Source organism: Danio rerio, chromosome 9, assembly GCF_049306965.1.
Source record: "Danio rerio strain Tuebingen ecotype United States chromosome 9, GRCz12tu, whole genome shotgun sequence".
Lineage (NCBI taxonomy): Eukaryota > Metazoa > Chordata > Actinopteri > Cypriniformes > Danionidae > Danio > Danio rerio.
This window is the reverse complement of record NC_133184.1, coordinates 7,933,458-7,954,930: the sequence shown is the minus strand read 5'-3', so window position 1 is coordinate 7,954,930 and position 21,473 is coordinate 7,933,458. Positions and strand designations below refer to the sequence as shown.

At 37.0% G+C, this 21,473-nt stretch overlaps 1 protein-coding gene across 11 annotated transcripts in view; it reads right to left on the bottom strand.

Annotated features, from left to right (window-relative positions):
* Positions 1–21,473, bottom strand: part of myo16 (myosin XVI) — a 357,150-nt gene that overhangs the window by 291,527 nt on the left and 44,150 nt on the right. For 3 of the 11 annotated variants that reach the window (XM_073912463.1, XM_021478835.3, XM_073912467.1), the window contains exon 1: positions 15,458–15,680. The exons of 4 other annotated variants lie outside the window; for them this stretch is intronic. Coding sequence is in view for 2 of the 7 variants with exons in the window: in XM_073912460.1 (XP_073768561.1) it covers positions 19,728–19,749 (22 nt within the window). In the remaining 5 variants the exon portion in view is untranslated. 4 more of the 11 variants (XM_073912460.1, XM_021478834.3, XM_073912462.1 and 1 more) reach the window with 2 other exon arrangements.

Below are 21,473 nucleotides of genomic sequence, written 5' to 3'. Positions count from 1 at the left end.
TCCCTCATGCAGTGAATGGAGGAGTATTATATCCACTAATAAACGTCTTCAGCATACTGATGCAAATATTCTATTAAGATGGTATTAATATTGTAAGTTAGAATATGGTTGCATCATGAAAACAATCTGAATACAAGACTAAAATAAAAATGTTGCCTTGCCATGAGTTCTTTCCAAACTCTAAAAAATGTTCAATTATTTATCATCTTTGGAACACAAATGAAGAAATCCCTTCATCCGTCTGTCCTTCTGTTGAAAGTGTATTACCCAAAAACCACTTTAAAATTCTTAAAAAGAAATCCTGATGAATTCAACTATTTTATCCAAGTCATGTGATCGATTTGTATGATGAAGTCATTAGTTTAGTCTTTTATTCACATACATGTATAGACATTGATCGGTCACATGCAATTGCAAAAGCTTAAGCATGGCTGCATTTCACATTCTCAAGAGCTTCCTATAGACATCCAGCATGTCTGCTTGAGCTTCTGTTTCTGTTTGTTGGTTAATATTTAAGTGAGTAACAGCCTAAATGTTCACCACATGAAGTGATCAAGTTTCTTCAGAAGACTTGGAATAAATCACTAAAGAATGTCAAGAGATTAAGATTAATATAGACTTCCAATGGACAGGCCAAAATCTCTCAGATTTGATTAGAAATAACTTATTTTGTATTCTAAATGAGGTCTTGTGGGTTTGGAACAACATAAGGGCCAATAAATGCTGACAGATACTTAATTCTGGAGTGGGCTTATTCTTTAAGTAACAACTTAACATGATATATTATCCTCAAACAAATCTATCATGCGTATTTAGAAGACATTAGCTATGTTTGCATCCAAAGATTCAAAATACATTCATGCGCAAAACAGGAATATCCAGCCAATGAGTCAAAAAAAACTAAATCTTCACTTCTGGCACCAAATATGAAAAGCAAAAACAGAATTTCATGGAGTAGGAGAAGATGCGTGAATCTTTTCTTCATTTAATAAATGACTTGCACTTTAAAAGACAAATGCCAACATGCAATGAAAGTGTGGTGGAGTTTGAAGGTGTGAGATGGGGAGTGCAGATGCTCTTGATTCTGGAGGTAATTAATAATATAATAAAACTACTGAAATAACTAATTAATAATATAATAAAACTACTAAAATAACTACGGCGTTTTGAAATGACCAAAACAACATTTCAGATGTTGTACAGTGTGGTAAGCCAGCTGGTTTGTCCATTCACACACATTCTTATCATCACATTATCTCTCATAACAAAATCACATGACTTTTTAATTCGCATATTAGCATTTGTTCAGTAAAAATATTTTTGTCTTTGTTTTTGCACATTTTCTTAATAATTCAAATGTTTATCCAAGTCAGTTATGTGCACAGCTTTTAAAACTTTTGCGCATCATGCCGTTTTCATCAACCATTTTTTATGCGCAAACCCAACACAATCTCACGCCAATTCGTAACTTTTTAATTTAGTGGCTGATTCGTATGAATTCGTACGATTTAATTCGTACAATTTAATACGACTTGCTCATCCCCCAATGATGGTTGGGTTTAGGGGTGGGGTTAGGTGCCAGGCCTACTTTTTAAGATCATACAATTTCGTACGAATTAGCCACTAAACTTGCACTAAACGTAAAATACTTATGTTTTCTCGTGAGATCAGGCTGGCATAACCAATATGGAAACATAGCTAGTGAAGATAAAGTATATAAATCCAAAATGAAATAAAACGTGCTTCAGGCATAGTCAATGTGTCAGTGGATAAGGGATTCATAAAGATAAACAACTAAATGATTAGAGCAAGGCACTCGAAAAGTAGGTAAAAAAAACCCACAGATAGTTTGATAAACTTGCATTAGTCTTTAGAATTGTGCTTCTTAAGCACATTATATCAGACAGTAACACTCATCACTTAAATTGCATACACAATGTAAAAATTGTATCACAAAAAGTTATAACAACAAATGTTTTTATGCTGCTCTAACTTAATTAGAGCTTACTTAGTTAATCTAACTTAATTAGCTAACTTAGTTAATCAGGTTTAATTGACTTTTTGTAAGGAAGTCCAGCAGGGCTGCTTGTTATCCCTGTTCCTCTTCCTCATTGCTATCGACTGATTATGAAGACATTGACCAGTGAACGCAGGACCAGAATCCGCTGGACCCTGTGGAGCCAATTGAAAGACAGACTCTAGCAGACGCAAGAGAGGACCATTGTGTTAGCAGCCACATCAACATAGGTTGGACTCAACATCCACACAGAGAAGACCAAGATCAACTCCAGCTGCAATAATCCAGAAACGCTGAATGGAAGTTCCCTGGAGGAGGTACACTATTGTTCCTACCAGGACAGCATCATTGACCAGCAGGGTGGAACAGATACAGATGTTAAGGCGAAGCAAGAACTGCTTTCATTCAGCTTAAGAACATTTGGGCTTCAAGAGAACCTACTTTGTACAACAATACTGACTTCACAAGGGAATCGAATAGATGGGTCAGAGTCAAATCCTGGAGGATAATCAAAACTACAAGCCAAAGAATCCAGACATTCATCAACGTCTGTCTCGGAAAGATTCTCCACATTCGCTGGCCCAACATGATCAGTAACATCAACCTTTGGGGAAGGACCTATCAACCCCTAATAGAAGCAGAGCTTTGGAAGAGAGGATGATTGGATTGGGAACACCCTACGCAAACCATCAACTAGCATCACCCTACAAGCTCTCAGACAGCCTCTCTTCTGCTTCCCTTGGGGGTTCCATCTAAGAAACACCTGGTGGCACGACCTCAGGCAGACATCACTAGGATGGGTTCCACCTGGAGACAAGTAGAAAGAATGGCCCAGAACAGACACCTCTGGAGATCGACTTTTGCAGACCCATACACCAGAAGGGGTGGAAGGCATAAGTATATATTATGAGATTTATTTATTTATTTAATTTTTTTAAGATTTATTTTTGGCCTTTTTGCCTTTATTATTAGATAGGAGCGTATTGAGACAGGAAGCAAAGTGGGAGAGAGAGAGGGGGTAGGGAAATGTTGTCAAGCTGGGATTCGAACCCGCGACGCCCTGACGTGCTATTGCACCATATATCGGCACGCTAACCACTAGGCTATTGCGCCGACATGAGATTTATTTTTATTGATACAATAAAAAGGGTTCCTTGTGAATGTGTTGCCATAAAAAACAATCAGCATGTCTATTCAATTAAGCTTCCATATCCCATTATAAACTCACACCACAATAAACTGTATCATGCGTCATGTAGGCAGAAACATATACCTATATCACTCAGAAAAACAGTATGACTTGCTTATACCTACAGTACAGTACACAACTATTAAAAAAAAAAAATTGTAAAATCCTCTAAATAGCATGACAATGTTGAGCCATATTTCATAGTGCCTTTTAAAAATAACATGTGTATCTTACCTCACCACCTTGTGATTACATTCACACACCACAGCTGTAAAAAGCTGTTGATGAGACCCTGAGGTAGCTCTTTCACTAATTAAAACAGCTTGTGACAAGGATCTCACAAACACTAATGAATCAGTTCAGCCATATTGAACCAGCGCTTTCAATTACGACGGCATTCATGGCCCAGGGAGGGTAAGAGCCTCAGGAATGGCCAGGGTTTAACGGATGAATTAAACATGTGATACAATCTCGGCATGACATTAATTATTCAGCCCCCACGCTGTATTTACACTACTAAATATTTCTTTTCCCCTAAATTTCACCGCTGAATCCTATTAGCATAATTTAGGGGTTAATTTTCCCAACCAGTAAACTGGCAAATGAAAATCTTCTAAAACGTTAACCGCGGTATACTGCATAGTGAACTACACAGTTTATCTCTCAAGTGCAATACTTAATTCAGTCATGAGGATGATGATGCTGATGATGATTATAAAAATACTGAATAAAACCCTCAGAGATGTTTTACTGGTGATCGTAGATCTCTAGGTCACACAGTAGACTAATAATCTAGTGGTCCATTAAGCTGTGGATTAATACCCTTATCTCTTCCCCTTTTTTCGGTCTAACTCCTTAAGCCCTTTATCTGTTTTCCTGTCTTCTTACTTGCTCCTTCATGCCTGAATGTGGTTTGCTCTCAATGTTCATTGATATTGCCCATGTGATGTTTTACCATCCCTAGAGTCCACTTGTTTAGATCTGATTTTACCTTTTTGAAGTGACCCGATTAAACCCAGTTGCATATCAGACGGGCATCTAGTTATTTATACCCCTGAAACACACAATTCCTACCAAAGGGGAGAGCAGGTTCTACCAATAGGGTAATGGATTTGTAACGGTGTTATCCATAGCAGCCTTTTTTTTTTCTTTTTTTTTTCTTTTTTACTGGAACTCATCAACGAATAGAAATCTGACCATCATTCGTTGGGTAAAACAAGTGTTTAGTTTTAGAAATAAAAATAACAAAGAAAATTAAATTGCGAAGAAGTCTCAATTTCAAATTCAGAGGTACATTAGTATGCATGGTTTCAAAATCCATTCATTTATTATTTAGCACACACAAACGAGCAGTGCAAATGTATTAAGCATTAAAGGAACACCACTTGTTTTTTTGTTTTTTTTTATATATAGTAGGCTCACTTTACAAGTCAGCTTGGCTGTTTCCTAATATGCGTTCTTGTCTGAACGTATGTCCTCGTGAAATATCATCAACCATCGTCGAAATACTGTTTCAATTCAAAGAACAGAGAACTCGCTCCACCCATTTTGTTGAGGACACATCAAGAAGTGACTTGTGTGAACTTGTGAAGCACAGGTATCCCAGAATGCCTTGCTGCTCAACCAGCAAAAGAAACCCACACAGTTTTAACTGTTTTAACTGTTTTTTTTTACTCCTCTGTTGTGTCACAAAAAAGTTCTAAGAGTGTTTCAGGGGAAAATGTAGTTGTTTTAAACCCGAATACACAGTTTATTTACAAAGATAGCACATATTTGACGATGTGCTTCAGGGTATGCGTACTCTGAGCCTTTTATTAAGTCTGATAATGAAAGACACAAGTCTGTGTATAATAACCCATTTTACTTTACATTTATGGTGATTCATGTTTACATGTTTACTTAAATTTCTTAAATCAAAAATATTGATTTACAATACTAATATAATTTTAAATATAATGGAGTGCTTTATATAATTAAATCATTTTATTGTTAACATACAGTGAAACCGATGAATACGGGGTGAGGTAAATGACGTTAAAAAACATCCTGCCGTTCCATTTGAAGAGGCACTTGTGTCCTCACATCCTGGGAAGTTCATTCTGCCAAGTCTGAACCTTCAAGGATGAACTTTGCATACTTGGTATTAAGAAACAGCCCCCAAGTACCATTTTTGAATCTATTTAGCCAATCTCCAGATCTTGCTAGAGCCCTTTTACTTAGCTTAGCATAAACCACTGAATCAGATTAAACCATCAGTATCTGGCTCAACATTTTCACAAAAAAATTTCAAAAGAGTTTCAAGAATTCTTCTATTTAAAGCCTGACTATTCTCTAGCTACATTGTGTACTAAGATCAAAGGGATTTTCTTCTAGGCCGATATGGCTAGGAACTATACTCTGGCATAATAATCAAGGGAATTTGCTGCAGTACCATGGCTGCAGTAGGTGCATTGATACTATGCAGAGCCTTAAGTCCTCGGCTATGTAACTAGGTAAGCTAAAAGTGTTCCTGTGAAGACCGGAGATCAGCTGAGTGGATTCAAAAATGGTAAAACTCAACAGTTTAACTCTAGGAGACTTGTAAAACGAGACAAAATGTGGCGCTTTCATTTACAGAGAGTGTTAAGAGTCAGGAGCTAAGACTATGCTAATGTGAATGCTGACTGTTGCCTCTGTCCTATGATCTGAAGTGCTCTTACTAGATCACACTACTCCCTCAAATGTGCTTGACTGGTTCAATGTCCACTTTGGGGAATGTGATGAAGTAATGTCGTGACTGAGACTAAGAGACTGAAGCCAGATTGAGAGATGTAATAAATAGAGAAAAGAAAAAAACAAGATCTGTTAGATTTTAGTCTTGCTAAAAAAAGATTTGTGATAAAAAATATGATTCAATAAAGGAGAATTTTCAATCCAGTTCAGTGCTGTTAGTTTTCAATAATAATTTACTCACTCTCCTTCGGCTTAGTCCCTGATCTATCAGATGTTGCTACCACAGAACAAATCACCAATTACTCTGGCTTTTGTAGCTGATGCCTTTTTAGCCGCACACTCTCTCATTTATACACTCATCGATGCATTACGGCCAATTTCTTTTTATTTATGTCTTTGGACCAGTAGGGGAAAACGGAGGTCTCAAGGTCTCAAGATTTCAGTCAATGGGCCTTTGTTACATCATTGCTCTGTTATAACTTTTGAACGGATCTCCATTCAGGGCAATCTGTGTAATATCAAATGATTCATAAGAGTCCATTTGGATCGGTGAGTTCGGAAAGATTTTTATGAGATATTTGTTAAGTGAAAATAATGTTAGTTAATGGATCTGTTGCTCTTTTTAGCAGAAGCCACAATAAAACGAACAAACAAGCCCTGGAAATTTGATATAAGACTGCAAATGATGCTGACATTTAACATTTAATGATATTAGATGATAAGCTAAGTGCATTTGATGGGTTACATTTTCAGTTTAACATTTGTTGTGGCTTTGGAAAAGCTAATCTTAATCCATAGTTTGAGTTTTTTCTGCATGTACATGATTTTCGCCTGCTTCATATGCAGTGTTTTGAAAACTCTGAAACAGTAACCCCTTTTACACAGAAACACCGGTAAATATCCAGAAAATTACTTGAATGATTTTACCAGTAGAATCAAATAAGTGCTGTTCACACATACAAGGACATTGCAGATTTTTTTTTGGAAAAGACCCTTCACACACCAATTCCAAAATACCAGTAAATTCTGACCTTATTAACTAGAAATGATCTCTAAACAGCCACTCTTGTATTTGTAAACACAAAGGTAGTCATAAAAACATAAAAGTTGATGGTTTTACTTTTATTTAAAACTTAGGTCACACTTTACAATAAGGTTCATTAGATAATGTTAATTAATGCATTAACTAAGATGGACAAACAATGAACAATACATTTACTACAGTATTTGTTTATGTTAATTAACGTTAGTTAATGAAAATACAGTGGTTCATTATTAGTTCATGTTAACTCATGGTGCATTAACTAATGTTAACAAGCATGGACTTGAATGTTAATAATGCATTAGTAAATGTTCAATTATGATTAATAAATGCAGTACATGTGTTGTTCATGATTAGTTCATGTTAGTGAATGCATTAACTAATGAACCTTATTGTAAAGTGTTACCAAAACTTAAACCTTCATGTAGCTGCTTTTGTCCCAGAGATAGACCAAATAACTAGATCCAAAGGCAGAAGCACTAACTGCAGCTAAAAACAGCTTTGTTTACACATTTGACATTACAAATGCTAATGATATAAAGGGACAGTAATCACATGTCAAGATGTACATTTGACTTTGTGCTTCAACTTGTGAGAAGCTTTTTAAAACAAAAAGACTACCAGTGTTGTGGGATAGTCAAAATCTGACTGCGCGGAGCTTTCCTTCACGTGCACGTACCTCACGCAGCTGAAAGCAGAGTGTGCAGTTTAACTCACTACAGTTTATCACAAGCATTTTACTGATAATTTTTTCCACAGTTGACACTAAGAAGGAACATAGAAGTGTTATCTGACTAACAGGCAGCAGCTAAATGTTTCTGGAGAAGGTATAAAAGTCATTTATTTTCATAAACTGTGTGGATGTAAATTTGTCTGAGTGTTCTGATTGGCTGGTGTAGACGCTTGAAATGCACTCTTTCCGGCAACTTTTTCGGTCACACTTTATTTTGATGGTCCGTTTGTTGAATTTAGGTTACATTGTATCTACATGCCAACTAATTCTCATTAGATTATAAGTAGACTGTTAGGTTGGGGTTAGGGTTAGTGTAAGTTGGCATGTACTTTCAAAGTTTCTTATAGTCAGTTAAATGTCTACTGAAGGAGCAGTATCAACAGATATTAAACAGACAGTCTACTAATACTCAAATGGACCATCAACACAAAGTGTTACCATTTTTCTTCTGCATACACACAGAGCACCATTCTGGCAACTCACCAGCTTCTCTTCGCTAAATTTCCGGAAAAGTCTTCAAATGTGAAAGGGACTAATGGATCATTTTCAAAGCAATTATCTCAAAGCTTTGTATCTCCCATCACTACCCTTTCCAAAAGGGTGCAGAGCCTTTACAACAATCAAAACATCTGTATGCCTTTTATAGCCTTGTCAGTTTAAACTCCTGATAATATGAAGTGCACAATAAAATCCAGACAGTACATCGCAAGAGTGATAAATAATTTTCACGCTAACTTTTAATGCACAAACATATCCCAAAAGCCCACACACACACAAAAAAAAACCCTGAATTTCATTTGATGTTGGTTTTAGCGAAAATAAATAATGTATAAAACGACCACACACGCAGTTAGCAAATTAGAATACAGAACACAGATTGCAGCAAGGTTAATCCAAACAGGCGCACACTAATACCTGAAATCTGGTACATTCCCTCACAATACCCCTATATCTATCCTAATCTCAGCATCAAGCGGCATTAAATGCTTTAATCCTGTTGTTTTGTCCTTTATCCTCCAAAAACTGGGCTTAATATTCAGCAGCATCAAGCTGATTAAGTCACTGTCACTTTGACTGACTGCGAGTAATTAGCCTCTCTCAAGACTCCCTTATCTCATCGTAACTAAGACACACTATCACAATTCTACACATATAGTGACGCTCAGAACTTTTTAAAAGTGAATTCCCAGAGGGGTCGTTTGTGGTACAAATTAAGTTGACTTTGTATTCCGTGCAGTGAAGGTGGAAAGCCTGGAGTCGGTACGGTTAGAGCTGTCTCTGAATGTTTAATTGAGAAGCACTCACTGCACCCACAGAGCTGAATTTGAACCGCCCCCTCTGTCACATCTACAACCACTGTGCTCTCATGAAAGACAGCGGCAACTCCTGACAGAACAGCAATGCATTTAAGAGCTACAGAGTGAGGAAGAGATACAGAAACTGACATTGACAGAGTGAAAAGGGCAGGGATAAGAGCTATTACAAGATTGTGTATACGTGTCTGCCAGATGAAAGGATACTTATTTCCTGTTACATTCTCAATCAACTTTTTTGAATAGATACAAAATTAATCCCAGTTCAAATTAAACTCACAGGTTTTTTTTTTTACAGACACACCTACACGTTTGTTTTTGTGAAAAATGGGGACATTACATAGGTTTCCATTCATTTTATACTGTCCAAACCATATATTGTATTGCCCTCACCCTACCCCACCCTTAAACCCAACCATCACAAGAGACTGTGTGCAGCTTTACTCTCTGATTAAACTCATTCTGTAGGATTTATAAGCATTTTGAGAAACGAGGATGTCAGCAATGTCCTCATATTTCACCTCCTTTTTTGTAATACCTGTGTCATTCCTATGTCATTATGCGGATTTGTGTCCTGATATGTCACAAAAACACGTACACAAAAACACGAACACACACACACACACACACACACATATATATACACATACATACACATCTATACATATACACACACACACACATACAGTATATATATATACATATATATATATACATACATTATATATATATATATATATATATAGTGAAACTGCCTTTGTTAGCATATGAGGCTACGCACTGGTGTGCGGGAGATGCAGAGTAAAAGCCATTCTCCCAGATCAACAAGTACCTTTCCTTTTTATACCCTGAGCAAAGCATTGTCAAACATGAGTGAAAACCAACCCCCAAAACCAGCTGAACATGAGAGCAAAGTTGAGGAGATAAAGTGGGGGAGAAGTACATTAACATACTCTCCTCAGGTCATGACTCAACAATAGTAAATATATTGTATATTGAAATACAATTAATCAATGTCTCTGTTGATTTCATCACTACAACACTGAAGTCATAAACTGTCAAATGACACCAAACATGACAAAGTTATCCGAAGGAAGATCACGAGCAGATGAATTGTGTATGGTGAAGAGCACATGGTTACTGTAAGCAAATGGCAGAGATATGTATTGAAGCTGTGAGGAACTCTGCCTCACCAGGAAGACCCATCCAATGCTTGGAATGTCTCAGAAGTCCTTCATTAGCATAGAAGGAAAAGTTTATAATATTTTCTCAGCTTACACACTTTAAGCTGAATACTAGTATCTTGAAAAATATCTAGTGAAATATTATGTCCTGTCATCAGGGTAAAAATAAAATAATTCAGTTATTAAAAATGAGTTATTAAAACTATTAGGTTTAGAAATGTGTTGTAAAAAAAATCATCTCTTTCTTTAAACAGCAATTGGGGGAAAAATATACAGGAGGGCTAATAATTCTGACTACAACTGTATGTGGTCTGCTCCTAATTGTGTATCTGATTCCCATTGGAATTCCAAGCCACCAAAATTGCAGAGGCGAAAAACTAGAGGTGGACAATGTACACAATGTTAAGGTTTCCCACGAATTCACACAAAGATTCAGTCAAAAGCACCTCTCTGTTCACTAAATCTACATTGAAATTACTGAGGCAATAGTTGACATATTTCTATGAGTGCCATAAAAAGGGTTAATAATGTACACAGAGATGCTATACAGATGCAGGCAATACACACCAGTTTCTCCTTCTTTCTTTATTTTCCAGCTGTTTATCTGTGTAGTCAAAGTTGGCATGCAAGCATTAATGAAAGTTAATAACTCGACCATGTTGGTGTGATAAGAAATCATGATATCACCCAGTGGGAATTTTAGAAAACATTATAACAAAAAGGCCATACAATGCCATGTCCTGCCAGGATAAACCAGCTTAGACTAACATGGAACTCATGCTAGTTTATAGTCGCAAGGCAGTCATTCAGGAGATCAAAAGGTGGACTCAGATACCCCGTATTGACCACTTGTTCGTATTGACTCAAAACATTAAAAAAAAAAAAAAATCTATTATCCTCTTGCTATTCTTTCTTCCAACATTTTTTTTTTTATCAATAAATCATTTTCCTGGCTGTTTTCTCTGTTTGCTTAATGTGTTTAAAGCTTTGGAAAAATTATAGAAACACAGCACCAATTCAAACTAGGAATAGATGCACACAATGCATCTAAAATAAAATAAAATAAAATAAAATAAAATAAAATAAAATAAAATAAAATAAAATAAAATAAAATAAATAAAATAAAATAAAATAAAATAAAATAAAATAAAATAAAATAAAATAAAATAAAATAAAATATCAGATGTCCACTGGGTCATATTACAAAGCATGACCATCAGTAATCATTCAAACATTCATACGTAATAAAATGGGACTATTATTGTTCCAATTTTGGCTTTAAACACAAGCAAATGTTTACATGTACACTAATACGCTGTTAGCTATCAAAATCCGTTTACTAAAATAACCTGTTTCACCAGTTTACATGTAAATCAATAGCAATGTAGGTAAAACACATTTCCCAGACAAAAAAAAAAAAGAAACATCAAAGTGTATGCATTTATGTTTTCTGCTCACAGCATTTTAGTTGCTAGGCAAGTTGTAAAACACATGATTAAAAACCAAAATATCAGTGGGAGAAATGCACACTCTCATTCTCAACCTCATTCTTCACTCAAAATATGAACTCAACCATTCGTACAGTATATCTAGCATGCAATGAGATAACTTGTCAACAATATACAGTTGAATGATTACCCTTCCTGAATTTTTATCGTTGTTTATTTTACCCCAATTTCTGTTTAACAGAAAGATTTTTTTTTTCAACACATTTCTAAACATAATAGCTTCAATAACTAATTTTTAATATCTTTGCCATGATGACACTACATAATATTTTACTGGATATCTTTTAAGATGATAGTATTCAGGTTAATTAGGTCAACTAGGCAAGTTAGGGTAATTAGGCAAATCATAAGCAGTATAATGATGATTTGTTCTGTAGACAATCGAAAAACATATTGCTAAAGGGGGATAACAAGTGTACATATACACTTGTAATCATGTAATCACTTGTAACAAGTGTACATATACACTTGTAATTATGCTTACTTATCTGCACACTACTGATTATTAATAGCAACCTGTACATATATTCATATATTGTTACATATACACTTGTAATCATGTTTATCTATACCTGTACATATATTCATATTCTATATTGTAACATATACACTTGTAATCATGTTTATCTATCTGCACACTACTGATTATTAATAGCAACCTGCACATATATTCATATATTGTAAATCTGCTCATAGCTTATCCAACCTGTATATAATTTTGATAGTACATCCATCTATAAATATCACCATAGTTTTTCTATAACTGCACTTTATAACTTATTCCTGTATCCTGCACTTGCTGCTATTGCACTGCTGGTTAGACCTAAACTGCATTTCGTTGCATTGTACTTGTACATGTGTAATGACAATAAAGTTGAATCTAATCTAATCTAATCTAACAATATTGACCTTAAAATGGTTATAAGAAATGTAAAACTGCTTCTTTTCTAGCCGAAATGTAACAAATAAGACTATCTCCAGAAGAAAAAAATCTTATCGGAAATACTGTGAAATATCCTGTCTGTTAAACATCATTTGGGAAAATATTTTTAAAAGAAAACAGAAATTCACAGGAGGGCTAATCATTTTAGAGTAAGCAAACATTTTTGTGTGACATATAGCATTTATATTTTCATATTTACTATTACTACTAGTCGATCGTATTCTGTACATTTGAAAAGACGTTGATTGAGAAAAGTGTGTAATAACATGGTTTGATCGTGCAGTACAGTAGAATTTGTTGGTAAAGTTAAGCCAGTGTTTCCCATACACTGAATTATTTGTGGCGTGCCACTGTAACATCACAACTAACCACCAAAAATAGATTTTCCAAAAGGCTTGGACTGTTGAATAAACATGAGCACTGCACATTTCAAATCAAAATGCGGCATGCATCTCTTAATATAAATGACCTTTAACCGTGTGCGTGTGTGTGTTTTTTTTAGGTCAATGTCATTTTCATTTAGTCTTTTCTGTAATGTCTAATAAAGTACCATTTGAGAGCTCAGTGCTGCTGTGATTATAGCTGGGAGACCAATATTTTTCTGAATCTCCATAAGCACCTCCTGTTGACAGAGAGTCAATCTGCATTTCCAAACGGTCTGCCATGTTCCCTCAGACTAACGCAAATCTTGGCGCAAAACGCTTAAATATATCTGTATATATTTACTCCCCTTAGGGAAATGCTGCCACACAGAATGCATGTCTGTGGGCAATACTGAAATAAATTTCATATTTCATATTTCATGTACTAATAAGTAATGATAAGTAATCAAGGTCTATATAAAAGGGGGAAAAAAGTAAGGTGAACTGTTAATCAGTCAATTATTTTAATCAGTTAATTATTAATCTAATACACTTAAAACATATACAGTGGGTACGAAATTATTCAGACCCCCTTAAATTTTTCGCTCTTTGTTATATTGCAGCTATTTGCTAAAATCATTTAAGTTTATTTTTTCCTCAATAATCTACACACAGCACCCCTTATTGACAGAAAAAACACAGAATTGTTGACATTTTTGCAGATTTATTTAAAAAAGAAAAACTGAAATATCACATGGTCATAGGTCCTAAAGTCAACCATCACTGCAACCCTCCACCAGTCAGGGCTTTATGGCAGAGTGGCCCGACGGAAGCCTCTCCTCAGTGCTCAGGACCTCAGACTGGCCTGAAGGTTTACCTTCCAACAAGACCCTAAGCACACAGCTAAAGTAATGAAGAAATGGCTTCGCAACAACTCTGTGACTTTTTCAATGGTCCAGTCAGAGCCCTGACTTAAACCCAATTGAGTATCTCTGGAGAGACCTAAAAATGGCTGTCCACCAACAATTACCATCCAATCTCATAGAACTGGAGCGGATCTGCAAGGAATGGCAGAGGATCCTCAAATCCAGGTGTGAAGAACGTGTTGAATCTTTCCTAAGAAGACTCATGCACTTTTACGAAATAAAGGTACAAAAGCTGTCCCTGGTGCAGTACCTTTTTCAAAAGGTACATATTTGTACCTAAAGGATTTATAATGGCACCTCAAAGATACTTTTTAGGCACATTTGGGCAATAATATGCACTTTTGCGGTACTACTGTGGACTCTTTGGGTACAAATATGTATCTTTTGAAAAGATACTGCCCCAGCAAAAGCTCCTGTACCTTTATTTCTGAGAGTGCGGCTGTATTAGATCAAAAGGGTACTAAATACTGAGCAAAGGGTCTGAATACTTAGGACCATGTGATATTTCAGTTATGTTTTTAAATAAATCTGCAAAAATGTCAACAATTCTGTGTTTTTTTCTGTCAATATTTGGTGCCGTGTGTACATAAATGAGGAAAAAATTAACTTGTTAAATAATATTTTGTAAAAAGCTGTAATAAAACAAAGAGTGAAAAGTTTAAGGGGGTCTGAATACTTTCCGTACCCACTGTACATATATTTTATTTTAATGCAGTATTAAAGAGATCCACAGTTCAGTTCAACCAAAACTGAAAATGATGCCATCATCTACTAATCATTCAACTGTTTGAGTGTCTTTTTATTCTGTTAAACACACACACTAAAGGTTACTTTGTAAACTCCTGGAAACCGGTAACCATTGACTTCCATAGTATTTGTTTTTCCTGCTATATGGAAGTGTACATATTCAACATTTAAAAAAATACCTTCCTTTGTGTTCACCAGAAGAAAATAACTTAAAAGTGAGATTTTTTTCCCCATTTTAATAGTTTTATTTTACCATTTAACAGGTGCTTTTTTTATTCCAAGCATCTTACATTGTGTCCAAAGTACACATTTTACCAGTTAAATCATGACCTTGGAATTGCAAGCAAAAAGTTCTGTGATTTAGACAACAAGATAGTATTTGTTTAAAAAAAAAAAAAAAAAAAAAAGTTGAATTTATCCTTCACATTTTAAGCTGGCATAATGATGTATATATTTATTCTCCCTCTCTCTCGCACTCACAAACATAAGCCGCAGGGAGACAAGCCCTGAAAGATCCATGATTAATTTGGCCCATTAACTGCCACCGCCAAGGGAGGGAAAGAGAGAGAGAAAGAAACCAAGCATAAAAAAAACTAAAAAAAAACTTAGTTCTTACCCTCAATGCTTCTTGAGAAAGAAAGAAAGAAAGAAAGACAGAAAGAAAGACAGAAAGAAAGAAAGAAAGAAAGAAAGAAAGAAAGAAAGAAAGAAAGAAAGAAAGAAAGAAAGAAAGAAAGAAAGAAAGAAAGAAAGAACATGCAGTCCCATGTCCTCGTCTCACCCTGTCAAGCACTGAGCATCCCACTTTTCAACCAAGACCTCTCCCACCGTTCTTTCTCCTGTTCTTCCCTCTCTTGGGGTCTCTTCTACTCCACTGAGTTGACTCCCAGAGTAATGTTATGAAGCCAGTGTGAAAGCTGCTCCCTCTGAAGTCATTCAGCATTCTCCATCTCCACCTGTCCCTCAAGCCACAGCTGTCTGACAACAGAGCCCAACGGAAAACTGGAGCTAAAAACGAGAGCAAGAGGGATGAGGAGGAGGAGGGGGGAGGAGTCTGACCCTGACTGGATGGGACTCTAAATGACTAACGCCAGGACTCGTGCCAGGAGGACTGATTTGCTCTCCAGACCTACATTAGGGCTTAATCTGGAGGATCACCCAAACACGGTGCAGCATTTTTCTTTAGCATGAGGCAGTAGGTCACATGCACACACACATACACTTTGCATTTACTAGCAAAATTAAAAGTAGACAGGAATACAGGAGATGAGGAGATGTGGTGGTGGCAGGGAATATTTCTCTGGAGACAGAAACAGAGCGAGGGATTTGACCACAGCCATGCTCATGGCAGATGATCCACACACATACGGACACACATTTATGTGCCTGCCTCTTCTGTGGTGGTGTAAACAAAATCATCATGTTGCTAAGCAACGGACAGTCTCTGTACAGCAGCTTGTGCACTACACTGGAGTATTAGTGTGAAAGCATGCATTGGAATGTATTTACTATAAGCTGTGACTCAAGCAGGCTCTGCGATGACTAGGGAGGTTTAAAGGGATAGCTCACTCAAAAATGAAAATGTACTCACTGTTTACTCTCCATAAAGTGGTTTACAACCTTTATGAGTTTTCTTCTGTTCAACACAAAATAGGATATTTAAAAAGATAATACTTTGACTTCCATAGTAGGAAAAACAAATATTATGGAAGAACATGTTGTTACATGTTTCCAGCAAAATATCTTCTTTAGTGTTTAATAGAAGACAGTCAAACAGTTGTGGAACAAGTGAAGGGAGTGTTAATGATGATCATTTTGAGTTTTGGGTGAACTAACCCCCCCTTGTTTCAGCAGGGTGTTTTTACACCTCTAGTTTGAAAAAAGGTCAGGAAAGTAGGCGTGTTCAGCTCTGTTTAGGGGGAGTGTCGGAGGAGGGAAAGAGGAGAGGTGCATAAACATTTGCATAAAAATGGGAGTTTCGGTTTGGGCACATGCTGATTTTCACAGAGGCAAAACAAGCACAGACGCAGGGGAGAAAGACAGTGACTGTGTTTACATGGACATCAGTAATCGAATCATTTGCCAAATTATTAAATGGTGGACTTTAACTGCAGTTTGGCTCTTTCATTCAGGAACATTTCATTCATGCCCCTCGTGACAAACGAGATATTTGATTTGAGGAACTGCTGGAAGCGTGTTGTTTTAATGCAATGTTTGATACTGCACGGCGAATGAGAGAAAAAGCCTCCACTTTGAATATTCTGTCTGAAATAACCTGCAAGTGAATTGAAAACAACATTAACTCTGTTTATTTGACTGTGAACAATATAAAACCAACTTTACCTCTATGTTTAAGTTCAAATACTCTACCGTAAGGTGTAGTTTGCTGTCAGAATCACTGTCAGTTTTGCTTGTTGATGATTACCCAGACCTTGTATAACGTTTGCTCAGTCTTCTTTCCTTGTCTTTGGCTAGGCAAAACCTCGGTTCTTAGCACTATAGTTTTGAATCTGGTAATCATGGAACATTAATTTCTTGCACATGACCACACATCTTGTTAAAACACTTGGAGCTATAATGAGATTGTATATTTGGGGCTGGATGCTTGGCTATTTCATCTTATCCAATATTCATTGGGAGGGTGCTCTTGCAAATGGACCTGTCGGATGAACGCTGCTCACTTTAACGTTAATTTTGCCGAATCACTGTGCTTTTCATTGGATGACAAGCTGTTATAATAGGCTGAAAGCATTATGTAAATAATACATATAAAATGTAATAGACAACAATAAACTCTGTACCGCATCGGATGTCATTCCCTCACTGTAAATGCTAGCGATCCTGTTTTTTTCTGCCACCTCACTGCGTGCACGTCCTGAATGTTTACAAACATGGTAGGCCTAATTCATCTATTATTAGAAGTAGTTGTATTAGTATCATTAGTATTAGTATTGTTATTATTATTTGCATATAATTAATTACAAGTTATCGGCTAAATGTATCTTTGTGAAAGCCTTTTGAATATTCAAACATAAATTAATAAAATTACAGTTTGTACCACTAGGAAACAGCTCAAGGACTAGCATATTTTACTGACAGGTATTAACATTGCATTCCCTGCTTTAAACTTAAAGTTCTGTTTTCATACCCCATGCCTCACGCTGCTCAAAAGACAAAAATTAAATAATTAATTTTACATAGGCTATAACATGTTAATTTCTCTTGCAAGTTTGCCATTAGTTTAGTTTTTGTTGTTTACTCATAAACAAAAAACAAACTAAACAGCTAGCATATCTACTGCTGGCATAAGCAGCTATGTGCAAAGATCCCAGATTTCATATCACAAAAGTTTGGGACTCCTGCATCTATCTGAGCAGGTGCACTAGAGATGAATGAGAATGCCAGCTTTCTCCAGGCGTTATATACTGTAGGTGTTCCTGATGTAAACAGCCATAGATTGCACTTGCACTCACAGCCTGAGGGTGGCAGTGTTCACACAATTTTCTACTGACTGACATTAGTCCAGTTCAGGCTGTGTGTATCCAGAGTAAAACTGCTCCTCATGTTAAAGTCATTTAGTCAGCCCTGTTACCAGTTACACACATTTTAGCCACACACACACACACACACACTGTTAATAAACACGCAATATACCATGATCTGACACAATCAATGAAGAAAAATTCCAGAAAAAAACATGTACTGCACAGTAGCCTATATTAGACGAGGATATCATTTCTCAAGCTCTGTATGGAAAACAAATGAAAGTCTGTAACAAAGCCTCTCCCGAAGCTTTAGATTTCCTGTAAATTTCCCTGCTCCGCGGTCTTCTGAGAGTCACAGTAAAGATTCAAATGAAGCTGCTAAATGAACCCACATGCATAATGAGAAGCATGAATAATTGAAAAGCTGAAGTGGAAATGCTGATCATACCGTAGCGCCGACGAACCAATGACATGCAGCAGAACATTTCCTAAACTCTGACATTATGATCAATAATACATGTGAATTTGCTCAAACAAAGAACAAATGTGTGTAAAATGTTCATAAAACACCCGTCGATTTACGCATCAGCGGTTTCATGAGCAAGAATTTGTGTTAACGACGCCTGTAGTGTCTTACGCATACACAAGTAACCACACACTAAAGCAACATCACACTTTAATTCACAGGCTGTTGCGCAAAACAACTGGAGGCTGACTGGATCAGGCATCTTGATTGGCTTAGCTTTGACCTTTAACCCCTGTTGATTGGTGCTCCTGCGATGGTCATGGAGGTTGATGCTTGTCATCAATCACAAGCTTGTAGCTCATAGCACATGAGCGTCTTTTTTTTCCCGTGACATACTAATGTGCATGATAAACATACATGTGTACACACTTCGCACAGCCTCACATGGCATTGACATTTCTTTTATAAGCTGGAAGAACGTGTTGGGAAAATGGTGGCTTGCGTGACATGCACATGGTGTTTATTTGCTCACATGCAATAACATAAACGCATCCAGAGGTGGACGCACAAATCTTTTACCCTCCCTAGCATGGTATACCTCAAACGCAGAACAGCCAAACAGTGACAAATTCCCACTGACGCCCATGACCTTGGAGTAATTAGATTGTGATTTGACATCAGCAGGCAATTTTGGGGGTCTAAAGTGCCCACAGTGATCTCATCCTCACATACAAACACACACACACACGCCACCCCTCACATTACCCATGGTATATTTAGCACTTCAAATCAGTCCTCTAACTCCCGCCGGCTAGATCTCGCAACATTCATTCCCTTGCACTCATTCACCCCTTTTTCCTCATGCACCCGCTTGCTCGTCTACCTCCAGGTCAGCAGGATGTACATAAAAAAAGGCAGCAGAGTTTAAGCAACACATGAACAAGCACACATAGCAAAGAACACAGATCCTACCAGCAAATCCCGTCCGGCGCGCAAGAGAAAAGCGTGAACAGAGGAGAAAGGTAGGGAGATGGAGAAAAACGTGCCTGCCTGTGTACGCCTCCGCTCTGCTCCACCAAATCAATTTCACACTCTCTCACCTCCCAGTCCCCATGATGTCATTCATTCATCAGTTTGGCGTTGCCATGGAAACGCTGGCCGGCGTGGTTTTGCTTTGGCCGTTCGGTGACACCGTTTCCACTGTTTGTTTCTTGCTTGTGGGCATATGCTTGAGCGTATCCGACCCTCCCTCTCCGTAAGGTGTAACAGAACCTCCCCCCTACAAATCCTCTGTAAGCACGTGGGGTTTGAATGTAGAGGGGCACGCAGGGTGTATTCTTGTTCAAAAGCCAGTCCCTTTAAGGGGTAAAAACCCCTGAGGCGCTCGAAGTGAGATTGTTTAATCCAGACACTAATCGAGACCCCCTACACACCTCATCCAGGGTCCAGTCTCATTATAATGAACATCAAAACCACACACACATACAAACAGACTCCTTATTTTGGTCCTACCTTATTGATTGGCCCAGTCTTTTCAGTTACACAAACAGGATTATGATTGTATCAAATGTCGGTGTTGTGATTAATTGGAGAAGTTTTTCTTGTGGCATACAGTATTATCATGATATTGACCTAAGCTGCAAAAGATTTTGTTGCTTTTGCCAATAAAAATGCTTTCTGGTATATACATGTTAAACAAATTAAACTGTAGAATGATTATGAAGTCCACAAGCTAACACTTTGCCAAAAAGTCTCATTAGTAAATGTAAGCGATAAGTACATATTGCTTGATAATAATATCAGGTTTGGCGTTCTTAGAACCCTGAGCTCAGAGATAATTGAACCCAGGGCTCCCGCCTGGTCAATGAGCATGTAAGGGGTCTGAGATCAGGTAGTTCTCGAGAGCTCCCTCTGTTAAGAGGAAAAGAGGGAGATGGGGTGAATGGGGGGATTCTTCAAAAAAACAAAGGGAGTAAGAATAGACGTGCTATTTATAGTGAGTTTGGAATAATCCGACTGGCTTAATAATAATTACAGATGAGAGACCAGCCGCGATCAATCATATCACGTGCTCCCCTCAAAACTTGTTTGTAAAACTTCACTTAACGAATTAAAATCAATAGTGAGAAAAAGATTTTATTAGTTTCTATGTTAATATTAGTTTACAAATAAACAATTTTATAAGTGATTACAGCATTTTAGAAAAATTTCGACTGCAATTTCAAATCATTATTAGGCTGCGTTCACACTCGGATAAAGTGTCAAGCATGAGTGATTTGCATGTTAAGTCAATGCAAAAAAAGCAAATAGATATCCTGCGGTGCGATTTTTGCGCATACTTGTCAACCCTCCCGTTTTTCCCGGGATTCGCCCATACTTTACAGTTCTATCCCGCTATCATCCCAGAAAGGTGTTTTCCCATATTTCTCCGAAATTTGACACATCTGAAGGGTGGCAATAAACATTAAAGAGCCGATATTCCCTATATGCAACCCATACCAGCGAACCACCAGGAGACGCCCCTTGCTCTTAAATGCGAGTCTGTTCTGTGCTTTCGTTTTATTTAGGTATGAAAACACTTTGAAATAAATATAAAAAAGGTGGGATTCCGTTTCCTTTTCATTACAGGTCGTCGCCCCTCCTATGCAATCCTCAAAACAGTCATATAGTGGTGGTTGACTGTCAGATGCGCTCCATTGTGATAAATAGATGCTGTTTCCCAAACGGATTCTGTACACCCGATTTAAATGGAGCAAGTCTAGCTTTTGGCTGTGTTTGAATAGACATACACATAATTAATAATAATAATAATAATAATAATAACAACAACAACAACATCTAAAGAC